Source organism: Triturus cristatus, chromosome 9, assembly GCF_964204655.1.
Source record: "Triturus cristatus chromosome 9, aTriCri1.1, whole genome shotgun sequence".
Lineage (NCBI taxonomy): Eukaryota > Metazoa > Chordata > Amphibia > Caudata > Salamandridae > Triturus > Triturus cristatus.
In genome coordinates this window covers 214,584,896-214,597,527 of record NC_140592.1, presented here as the reverse complement: position 1 = coordinate 214,597,527, position 12,632 = coordinate 214,584,896, and the positions used below count along the sequence as shown (strand labels likewise).

The 12,632-nt window shown below is 44.8% G+C and overlaps 1 protein-coding gene across 1 annotated transcript in view; it reads right to left on the bottom strand.

Moving 5' to 3' along the window:
- The window catches only part of PDHB (pyruvate dehydrogenase E1 subunit beta), a 71,772-nt gene that overhangs the window by 44,633 nt on the left and 14,507 nt on the right, over positions 1 to 12,632 (bottom strand). The window contains exon 6 of the mRNA XM_085624742.1: positions 4,849 to 5,134. Within this exon, the coding sequence (XP_085480868.1) occupies positions 4,849 to 5,134 (286 nt within the window). The remainder of the gene's footprint in view (positions 1 to 4,848; positions 5,135 to 12,632) is intronic.

Genomic DNA, 12,632 nt, shown 5'->3' with positions numbered 1-12,632 from the left:
CACAGTTCACCTGAATGTGGTTGTGTGCTAGAAAGAACCCCCTTTCCAACACCCAATATCCAGGAATATTGTTATATAATTTCTTTCACTTTGATGTCAGAGACCTAAAAGTAAACACCAAGCTCCCTCGGAAGACCGAGCCAGACATTTGGACTCACATGACAAGATAAGAACAAGATTTACAAGCCTGTTTACAGAAAGGAGAACTTGTGGAAGAATACAAGGAGAGGTAGCATGAAAAGTTCTTGCTCCTTGGGAAGCATGAACCCACGCTGGACAGCATAAAACAAATAAAGTCAGCAAATTGAAAGCTAGAAAATGGGTTACAAACCACAAAACTAATAGTAAGCAACAGGTGGGATGCAGTCCCAGGGAAGCTTTCTGAACGTCCTCAAGATGTCTTTAACAAACCAGACAGCTGAACTGTCTGGTAGACTTCGACCATACCACCCTTAAAGTCATACCTTGGCACATATATAGCTGTTGCGGTGTTTTTAGAGATAAGCTATGAGCAATTGGGAACAACACAGAGTGTGGGGACAAAGGGTGAATGTGAAAGGCTAAGCAGAAAATGAGGAAAAGTGCTAGAAAACACATGCACTCTCATGGGAGCTGAAAGAAAAAGAATAAAGTAGCTACATGAATATGGGCAGTGAAAGAATACAAGTTATCCAATCAAGACGATGGTAAACAGGGATGGTCTATCAGAGGGTCAAACTCAATAAGAGTAAGACAAGTCATTGAATAAGAAGCAAGCAAATGAGGGACAATATAGCCAACTAATGGATAGTTTTGAAGCCCGCTATAAGTTTTTAAGCTGGTCAACAAGAGGTCTTTTGCAACCAGAAAATAAAAAGGAGGTCAGGTACGCAAGACCTAAAATAACCAAAAGGGGGCTAAGGAGGGCTACCACCTTCTTAAATACAACAACGGTGCGAAATAAAAAAAAAGTGGAATATATAAAAAAAAAAAAAAGTAAAAGAAAAACTGATTTAGATGGCTGAACACTGCCATCTACAGGCTAAAATGAAAATAAACATTGAATGAAGGCGATTAGATTCATGCATCGTTTATGCAACTGCAGTATTACACTTGAGGACCTGAAATTAGTTACTTTGAGATTAAGCTCACAACATTAATCCCAAAGTAATTAATGGAACTGAGATTAACACATGGAACCAAAATAGAGCCCTGAGGAATTCCATATAGCAGCTGGTGAAGTAAGATCTGATCACTCAAGCACTGTGCCCTGGATGCCGAGATCCCTCAATCTAGCTATTAAGATTTAGGGGGTGAAAGGTGTCAAATGCCACTGAGAGGTCAGTTAAGATCAGGGCTTCTGGAGATCCTACATTAATGTCTCGCCATTTTTCATTCAGGGCTGCAACCTCTAAAGACATCGTACTGCTGCCTGCTGGCACCACGTTTAAAATTGCATCTCTCAAAGTGGTCATGCAATTGTCAAGGGACTGATCTCTCTAGCAATTTAGTTATTCAGATGTAGCTGGATATCTGGCCTGAAATTGGCTAACTTTAGGATCAAGTGCTTTTTTTTTTACAACACTGTTTTTAGGGTGCATGTAAAGAAAAATGATCTATCTTTAGTCCTAAATATTAAAACAGTGACCCCCCCTCAAAAAGGTTTATGTATTAGCAGTTGAGGGCATATTTAATTTCAGTCTCCATATTTCTAGTTCCATACCGCAAATAAACAAGGACTTTCATGCTACAAACAGTAGAGACATTTGTTTTGATTACAATAAAACAGCTACTACTAGAGCAACAACAGCAAGCTAGATTTACGGAAAAACAAGCAATAACTTAACTTCATGAACATTTATGAGCAGCCACCATTTCTGGGGACTTAAAGTCAAAAATATTCCCCTTACTTCGACTGAGGACCCCAAATACAAAATAGACCAGTTATATTATATATGCACAAAGTACAGTTGTGACTCAATGGTCCTTTTAATTTAATCTGAAATGTGATTGAATGAATCAATAAATTGGGGGATATCTCATCGGTTGAAGAGGAACGGCAAGCAATACAGCCATCTCAAATGCAAAGGATCTACGGGACAAAATAAACTAACCGCTCCCAGAGTGCAAAATGAAGATGGAATTAATTGTATTCTTCAAAAATTAAGTCTCAGGGCTTTCGCTAGATAAAGATACACAAGGCAAAAAACATTTATGAGAATCAAGAAATATTTCATTCTACCCGATTCCACACCAATTGATCACCATCAAAAAGGCGGTTTTACATGACACAGGGCGCTTAGAAAATAAAGGGAAATATTATAAATATATTGGAACAGAAGAATGCTCATTTTGCATTCAAAAATAGCTAAAATGTGATAATCAAGCCAGCAGATAAAAGGGAAGTATTTTGGTCACTTACCAATGGTTATCTATTAAAGAAAAAGTAAATCAGAAGTCAAACATCCAGCATTATCGAAAATATTCTGAAAACACAAATGAAGAACTAAAGACACATATATGCCATACTGGATGAAGGCCCCTAATTTGATTTCCTGCTATAGATCTATGCACCCCGCATTACATTTTCTCTTGAAAGTGCATGAAAATATACAAAATCCACCATGTTGCCAATAGCTTCGGGTTGTGATTCATTGTTGGATCAGAATTCAAAGTTTATTCAAGTGATTTTTGAGCCAGACCATGTATATTACATACAAGACACTACCAACATCCAAGAAGGAGCCCTATTTGCCCCCAATATCCTCATTCTATTTACTATGGATGTGGAATCTTTACTAACATATATTCCCCCGGAAGAGGCTTTAGAAGCTATTGAATTTTATGTTAATAAAAGCCAGGCCCTGTAGGATCCAAACGATATTTTTTTTGCACCTGGTAACACTGGGTCGGTGGGTAAACTCCTTATTGAATGGTGAATCTCATTTACAAATTAAAGGAGTACCGATGGGTTGCTCATTTGTGAACTAACTAGCCATGTTATATATGAAAAATCATGGTACAGATTCAAACATGATGTATTTGTCATATGGACAGATGATAAAGAAATCCTTCAAGAGTTTTTCGAATGGCTATACAACAGATAACCGGATATTAAATATATATCATGCATAAAGCCGATTATGCTTGGATACATTGAGAACAGAACAAGAGGGAATAATTGTGACTTCTCTGCACATGAAATCCATGAATAAAAACAGTTTGCTTCATTATAGAACCCACCGTCTCCCCCGGATAATCTACCTTTTGAATAATTCTTACAGAGAAGACTAAATTGCACCACAGAAGAAGATTATTTTGAGCACTCCAACATCTTAATACAAAAACTCTTGGAAGCTGGGTATTGTAAGAGATTGGATTATTAGCTGGGGTGGGAGACTCCCTACATAAAGAAATTATCGCAACCCTTTTTAGGGTGAATCCTTAAAAATCTCTAAATTATCTTAAGCACAACCCCCTGGAAGCATATGCACAGAGCAGCCAGGCTTAAAATGTGTTAAGTTTTAAGGAGGACTAGTGCCAAAACACACAAAGTGCCAATGGTCAGTGCAGACGGGAACTAGCCGTCATTTGGAAAATACAAATTTAACAAAACATAGGGAACTCTAACTTAGTTATAGGTCTGGGGGACAGAATACACACTGAGCAATACCAACAGCAAAAAATCCCACCAATCCTACATTTCTTCTGTATTAAATTTACATTAACCTTACCCATGGTCTAATATAAAATAATATTTTCGTATCCGTTTTGGTCAAAAATCATTTTTTTAAACATCTGTATTTGATTACAAAATGAACTATAATACAATATTATAACAAATACCCAATTTTGAAATATAACTCAAATAAGGATATTTCAACTTCATTAGACAAAGTAAGACAATAACCCCCACCTCCTAGCGTATAGACCACAGTATTCTGGTCTAAGGAAGGTTGAAGAAAGAACAAAAGGAGCCAGCTTTGACCAACTTTTTAGACCCACTGAATGTTATCCAAAAGTTGCAGAAGATTAAAAAAAACTTGCACTATAAAACGTTACAGATTGTGTCAAAAGTCCAGGGTAATTTGTTTTTAATGGGTGTTTGAGAACGAGGGTGAATGAGTGGAGTGAGTGGCACATAAGGGAGAGAGCTAGAAAAAACATGCACTCTTGTATGTGAAAAAGATAGTTTTCTAATGTGAGCATTTGAACGATACAAGAGACTATGCTTCTCGACAGGGACAAAAAAAAAAACGAAGAGAAAGGAAAGCCATCAAATAGGAAGCAAGCAAATGAGAGCGTCAATACAGCCGAACAATGGTAAGCTATGGGCAGGCTATAAGACTATCTCAAGTTCACAATATGTCTTTTGCAATGAGGCAGCTTTTGCTATCGGGTAGAGGGTTGCAGTCTTGTCCAGTGGGGACATGTTGTTGTGTTCCATGATTGACAAAGGCGATGAACTAAAACAACATGGAGCCAACCCTTATACTTTCTAAAGAAAAGTCTTGCAGCGATTTGTTAGGAGACATTCTCTGGCTGGAATACAACAAAAATACAACAGATATCCGGATTCACACTGTAAGGGCTGGAAAGGAAGGAACTGACATTAGCGTGCACAAATGGCTTTAGTCCGTCACTTCCAGGGTGACATGGAGGTGCATGACGCTACGCATCTGCACATGGGATCACGGATGCTGAACTTCTCCAGATCCAATCTGGCGCCTGCGGAATATTGTAAGGTGAAGAATGTGCAGTTATACGTATCCATCAGAAGAGTAACAGACAAGTACCGTAGGGAAGTCTGCTTTTAGGTGTTAAAAAAAACAAACTTTTATATTTTAAATTGTACCAAAATGCAGTTACCTGGATTATCATCTCGAATTGCAGCTTTAAGTAAACCTCGTGCATCCTCTGTATTCCATGGGCTGACTACTTTTAATCCTGGACAATGTCCATACCAGGCTGCAAAGCATTGTGAATGCTGGGCTGCTACACCTGCCGATGCACCATTAGGCCCTCTGAAAACTATGGGGACTGGTACTCTCCCCGCAGACATATAGTACGTCTTTGCAGCAGAGTTGATCACTTGATCGATGGCTTGCATTGAGAAGTTGAACGTCATGAACTCGCAAATGGGTCTTAACCCAGCCTGAGTGCAAGAAAAACTGGAAATTAGATATGTTGAAGAAAAAGCACGGCTTATGACTAGTAGTGAACACAACTTTGAAAGCACGACATTGGAAGACGGACAGTATTCAAGCATAACACCTCTAATAAGCAATTTCCCATGATATTTTTGAAAATATAGCGTAGGGCATGTGATTTACTTGGCAAAGGTTTCTTGTTTCTATCATTCAATCAATGACTTAAAGTGCACACGAAGCACTCATTAAAAAATATAAATCAAATTTACAATTTCACCTATCTTTGACAATCATAAAAGCGAATGGCCCAGGGTGCAAATCTGAGGTGGCATGGAGGACAAAATAATGATGGACTGGGGTGCAGCCTTGTGCCAGAGATTAATTCAAGCATTTCACCTATTGCTTTTTGTTTACTTGAGTGCAATGCCCTAATTCCAATAGGTATGCCCAGATGTGGGTCCTGTGCTCACTGTACCACAACACCCAAGCTGCATAACACTGCAGAGGTCCACATAGGCCGACACCGGTCGGGGGTTGCTTGTGTTCCGGTTCGGAGAGGACCTGGCTTGCCAGTTCTGTCTCGGCTGTTGACCAAGGATGGCTTGCATATGGCTGGATAAGATGGCATGGTGGGCAAAATAACCATGGACTGGCATGTGGCCAGAGTAACTACCACTGGCTGATCTTAATTGAAGCACTCCTTTTTGGATTTTTTCACGGTGTTAAAAAGCACAATCAAACCGTGGAGGCAATCAATTCTCCTATATAAGTCACATGAACTTACCACGTACCTTAAATAGCAATATTTTTGACATGCTTATCAGTGACAAAAGCATTCTACAACAAGCAGGCGCACATCAAGCGGAGAACCCAAATATTTCAACATTTTTGTGGGATTGGAATCAACATGTTTTGTGTGCAAAGCCCTAGGCAGACTCACCATCTGAACAGAACTTCCACCTACACTAAATATCCAATTTGACAGCTGTAGAGAGGCAGGATCACCATGGTCATTAAGGCTTTTCTCTTGACATAAATATTGTTCTGTATCTATAGGATTTCCCTAGGAACTAGTTTATATTCTTAATACAGTGCAGCATCTTCAATTGTCACTAGTAATAGAACAGTCTTTAAGGTACACTGCATTTGCTTTCATTAGATCCTAAATGGCTACAGAAACTGTACTTCTGCTCGTGGATTACCTGGATGGGAGACCAATAGAAGCTCCTCAAAAGCAAATTAAATCCTTATTTGAAAAAATATTTTCATGATCTTTATGTTTGACCAGTATTTTTGACTCATTGGTTGTTCAACCTTACTTTCCCCGGGTGCATGAACCTACAGCACAAAGCTAGATGACCATAAACTCTCTCAATCACTGCCGTTGTTTAAACCTCAGCCTCCACAGGGCTTCCTTTTTAGGTCTCGCCTGCGAATGCAGCGCATGCGCTGCTTTGCCTCGGCAAGATCTATTGTCGGTGCTTCTGTGTCCAGGTTCTGTAGAAGCAGGGTTGGTCTGCCCTGTCTGCATTATGCTCCGGACACCTTGCTTACCGCTGCATTTGCCTCCAGCGCTCATGCATATAGTGGCTTTCTCATAGATCCCATGAATGGATACCACTATGCCAAGAAGGGAGACGGTTTCAGGGCAAGTTATTACAACTTTGTGTTTTTTTCCCCGTGGTAAACGGAACAAAGCTTTATAAGAACGCCACCCGCGTAGCACACATACTGATGCAATTCTAAGGATCTCTTAAAGCCGCTTTGGGAAACAGCCCATCAGGAGTGGGACCCCATAGCCCTGCGCCCAAAACTGACAGCAGAAACATGCGATTGGCTGTCTTGAGGGCAAATGTCTGTTTCTGATTATCTAGACGCGCTCGCGCGATCCTAAATAAATACTCGACTCGGAGCCCCACATTTAACCCCCTTCAATCGGGCTTCCGCAAAGGTTGCAGCACTGAAACAGCACAGCTCAACATAGTCGATGATATTCACTTAGCCCTGGACAAGGGCGAGAGCTACCTACTCATCCTCCTTGACCTCACCGCGGCATTTGACACAGTCTACCACCCAACCCTACTCAATGCTCTCAAAGAACGTTTCGGCATTAATGGCACGGTCCTTTCCTGGTTCACATCTTACTTCCAACATAGAGCCCAACAAATCAAAATTCAAAACAGCCTCTCCAGGCCAACCCCTGTCTCCCTAGGTGTTCCTCAAGGATCCATCCTCTCCCCCGCCCTTTTCAACCTCTTTATGGAACCCCTGACCATCATACTCAAACAAGCAAATATCAACTATCACCTATACGCTGACGACACACAACTGTACTATAAAATAAAGTCCCATGCCGATATCCTACACCTTAACACTACACTTACCAAGATCCAGTCCTGGTTCCACAATAACAATCCTAAACTAAATCCTAACGAAACTGAGATCATTCTCTTCTCTCCCCAAAACAACCCTCTGCCCATCCAAACATGGATCGCGGACCTTAATGCCCTAAACTGTTCTTTCTCCCTCGCCGAATCTGTCAAATCACTGGGCATCACCATCACCAATAAACTCACACTCAACTCCCATATAAAGAACTCAGCAAAAAGTGCACTTTTCACACTCCGACATCTTAAAAAAAAAAAATAAAAAAAAAAAAAAAAATCAAACCCTTCATACCAGTTGATGACTTCAGAACTAATTATCCAATCTCTGGTCCTATCCAAAATTGATTACGGAAATGCCCTTCTCTCCGGTACTCCCAAAATCCAACTTACCCCCATCAAATCCGTCCTTAACCTTGCAGTAAGACTGACAACCAACTGCAACCGCCTCGACCGCATCTCCCCTGCCCTCAAGGCCCTCAAATGGCTCCCCATCGAAGGCAGATCCTCCTACAAAATTGCATGTATCACGCACAAAGCCCTCTATCAGAATGCTCCAACCTACCTCTTAACCAAACTCAAAAGAGCTGGCAGTGCCCGCACGCTGAGAAGCTCCAACACTCTTCTTCTCATTCCCCCTCTTCTAAAAAAAAACCAAAAAAACGCCTCGAAATCCCGCTCCTTCTCCGGCAAGGACCCAACCATTTGGAACGCCCTTCCCAAAGACCTCCACTGCAAACCCTCCTACGACAGCTTCAAAAGAATCCTTAAAATTCACCTTCTCAATAAATTATTGGGGTAATCACTCCCCTGATCTCCGCTCACCATACCCTCCCTCCTTACTATGTGCAATAAGTCCCCCCCAGGCATACTGTTATATCACTACTTATAACTTTATTCTGGTCCTCTCATTTTGTTTCCCGTTTACAATTTACGCAATCTGCCAAATATGTAATCTTAATTCTTCCTTTTATTTATATAACATTGTGTTTAATTGCTTTATCTATTGCTATTGTTGTGTCCAAGTTTATTTCTCATAACCGTTGTAAAGCGCTCCGATACCCCCGGGTGTAGCTAGCGCTATATAAAACCTTTCAAATAAAATAAATAAATAAATAAAAATCCATTGTGGTTTCGATAGTCCCCACCTGCCACTTCCCAATTCTCTTGAGGCCTGAATTTAAAACAAACAGCATCCTCTTCCTCTCCCCTAAGCAGCCCACACCCAATTAGACACTGTATTTCAAGGACATAGAACCCTTTAACCGGGCTATTTCTGTACTAAATACTCAAGTAAGGAAATAAATGTGTACAAGTCTGGTCAACTTTGGTGCTCTTCTTGGTTGTATCGGGAAGGGACAGGCAACTTCTTAATCAGTCAGGCTCCTGGCAAAGCTTTACCTGGGGAGTACTTTTACCCTATATGTTGTGCCTCAGGTTATACAGCACCAGCTCCCGGCATTTATTTTTCTGTGTCTCTGATCAAGTAATGGGTTGAGAGACTTAATCGCTTTGCACTGTGTCCCTTCTTTTTTTTTTTTTTTTGAAATCTTTTTATTGGTTTATTCAACAAAACAGAAAGTAAAAACCACTCTTTCAGTGTAAGGCTTAGGACAAAGCAGATTTGAATACATCTTGGCAAGTCAGCACTAGCAGTACAAATGTAAATAGGCAAGCAAAGGGCCAAACACATTAGTCTCCATCCCCACTCAATGTGCGAGACAGGGCAGCTAGTCATGGTCGCTGAGGTCAGATTCTGGTGCATCGGGTGGGGGCTCGCAAATGTTACCCCTATAAACATTCCAGCCACCCCACACCTGGGACCATTTCTTTGGGCACCCTCTGTGTATATATACCGCTTTTTCCGTCACCATTACAAGGTCCATGTCTCGGATCCAGTGTGCCAGGGTCGGTGCCTGTCCGGAACCCCATCGCTGGGCTATGTTACGTTTTGCGAGCATGAGCCCCAATGTCACCCAGAGCTGGGCCACTCTTACGTGGTCGGTCTGCTCCCAGACGTTAAGAAGGCAGAGCCGAGGTTCAGGCAGGGTGGGGATTTTGGTCACTTGGGAGAGAGTACGGAACACCCCCTTCCAGTAAAGCGCTATGACGGGGCAGTCCCATAGGGTGTGGAGGAAGGTTCCTTCGTGGCCACAGTTCCTGAGGCATAGTGGGGATTCCGTCCGCTGTAATTTGAATAGAAGTGTACGGGTATAGTATGTGCGGTGCAGAATTTTGAGCTGGACTAGCCTTAATTTGGACGATATGCCCACCTCCCTGGGGGATGATAGCACGGCCTGCCAGTCAGTATCGTCAAAGTCTCCAAGTTCTGCCTCCCATTTCCCCTTAAGGACCAAAAAGGGGTCAGGGCGATTATTGATTATTTTCCGGTATGTTAGGGACGTCGCTTTTTGAATCAGATGTTCAGTGAGGAGCCGGTCCTCCAAGGGCGATGACTCAGGGAGTCGAGTCCCGAGTGGAATCGCCGTCCGAAGTGCATGGTGAATTTGCAAATAGCGGAAATGTTCGGTGTTGGCCAAATCGTATTCTGCCTGGAGTTGGGAAAAGGTGATCACCTCTCCCCGTCGCCAAAGGTCCCCTACCCTCGAAATGCCAATTAGATCCCACTGATGGAATCCCTTGGTGGTACGCAGCAGCCCAAGCAGTTTAGCGTCCCATAGTGGCGTTGCCTGGGTGATCCTACCCGCCCAACCCATCGCACGCTGTGCCGCAAACCATATCTGTAGGGTGTGTGCTGCGGGCCCTGCCTGGACACGACCTCTTCTAGGGTTATAGAGGGCTCCTAGCACCCCCCCCGGAGCCAGCAGTTGCCTATCCATATGGTAGGCAGGGTCGTCGCTTGGTACATGGAGCCACTGATTTATGATCATGAGGTGCGAGGCCCAGTAGTAGGTTTTAATATCTGGGAGGGCTATTCCCCCGTCGTACCAGCCACTGGTGAGCTTATGGAGCGCAATCCGAGGTGCCCTGTCCTCCCAAAGGAGAAGGGTGATCTCCGCATTCACAGCCGTGAAATAAGAGGGCGCCACCGGGAAGGGGGTATTCTGTAGCGCATAGAGGAATCTAGGGAGAGCGAGCATCTTAAAGAGCGAGGCCCTTCCAAGCAAGGTCAGGGGCAGGGCTCGCCAGTGCTTGACATCAGTACGAAGCCGTTGGAGGGGCTTCATTAGGTTTTCGGCCACAAATTTATCCCGTTCTGTAGTAACATATATCCCTAGATATTTGAATCCTTCCCGGGCCACGAGAATATTGCATCCCCTCGGGGGCCGAGGCGGGGGGCCTCGGAGCATATATAAGATGGATTTCTCCCAGTTGATTTCGTAGCCCGACCGTCGCCCGTATGACTCACATATGTCGAGGAGACAGGCGATAGAGCGCGCAGGCGAGGCCAGATAGAGTAGTACATCGTCTGCATAAAGGGAGATCCGATCCTCCCAGTCTGGCCTCCATTTGAGGCCACGGATCACCGGATCCTGGCGCACCCATGCCGCCAAGGGCTCGAGAGCCATGGCAAAGAGGAGAGGGGAAGGGGGCACCCCTGCCTTGTCCCCCGCCCCAGAGGGAAGGGGTCAGAGACACGGCCATTTACCACCACCTGCGCAAGCGGCTGGGTGTACAGAAGCTGAATCCACGCGCAGATCTTGGGGCCAAGCCCCATGTGGCGGAGAACGGCGAACAGGAAAGGCCACTCCACCCTGTCAAACGCCATCCGAGCATCTAACGAGAGTATGGCCGCATCCTCCTCTATCGTGGAGCGGCAAGCAAGAATGCTATGCAGACGCCGTAGGTTTAGAGCGGTGTTCCGGTGCGGCATAAAGCCTGACTGGTCAGGGTGGATTAGGGTGGAGAGGTAGGGCTGCAGTCGTGTTGCCAGCAACTTTGCCAGGATCTTAGCCTCGGCGTTGAGCAGCGAAATCGGGCGATAAGAGGAGCACTCGTGCGCCGGTTTGTTGGGTTTCGGGATCGCCACTATTGTAGCCATCCTCTGATCCAGGGGGAGGGTCCCCCTAGATAGACAATCCCTAAACATGGCCCGCAGGTGCGGGACTACTAGGGAGGAGTTGTGCTTATAGAACTCGATCGGGAGCCCGTTGGGCCCCAGCGCCTTCCCTGTGCGAAGGGACAAGATTGCCAGCGTTATCTCGTCGTCTGTCAGGTCCGCCTCGAGGGCCTCTGTTTCGGAGGAAGTCAATCGCGGCATCCCGATGTCCCGAAGGAATAGCTCATTTTCTGCCACGGTAGAGGAGGCTTCAGGCGTATAAACGGATTGGTAGTGGGCCGCGAACGCCTTCGCTATACGCTGAGGGTCCGAAGTAAATTCCCCCTCGTTGAGCCGGATCCGAGCCACCCATCGCGACGCTCGGTCCCCCCTCTCAAGCCATGCAAGCAGTTTTCCCGCCTTGTCCCCAAGTTCATAGACTGTGTGTTGGGTTGCTACCTGCCGAGCACGCGCTGCCTCCCATAAATGGGACCTATACTCCTGCTGCGCCATGCGGAGTGTATGCGCCGAATCCTCATCCCCATGTTGTGTATGGGACGTTTCGGCCTCGGTTACCGAACGCTCCAGCTCTAGCACCGCCTGCCGCTGGGTGTTCTTGTGATCAGAGATGACGGAGATGGCCTGCCCACGGAGGACAGTTTTGAAGGCTTCCCAGAGGGTTGCCGGGCTTCTGACGGAGTCAGCATTTTCGGCGAAATAGTGCTTGGTCGCGGTTTTGAGGGCCTTATTGATTTTAGGGATTTTGAGGTACCCGGGATGGACCGGAAACATAGTGCGTTTACACGGGTCGTTGGTCGCAAACGTTACAACCACAGGCGAGTGATCCGAGATGCCCCTGGGGAGGTGCGACACCTCGGTCACCCCAGTGAACCCGGCAGGCGAAGTGAAGATGTAGTCTATGCGCGAAAGGGTGCGGTGTGCGCCAGAAAGAAAGGTGTATTGTCTCTCATTGGGCCTATATTCTCTCCAAGTGTCTACCAGGCCTAGCGCGGCGGCGAATTCGGTAAGAATGGAGGTGTCCCCCCCGTGTGCCCTGTGTGACGACCTGTCAAGTGTATGATCCATGGTTGCGTTGAAGTCCCCACCTATGATAAGTTC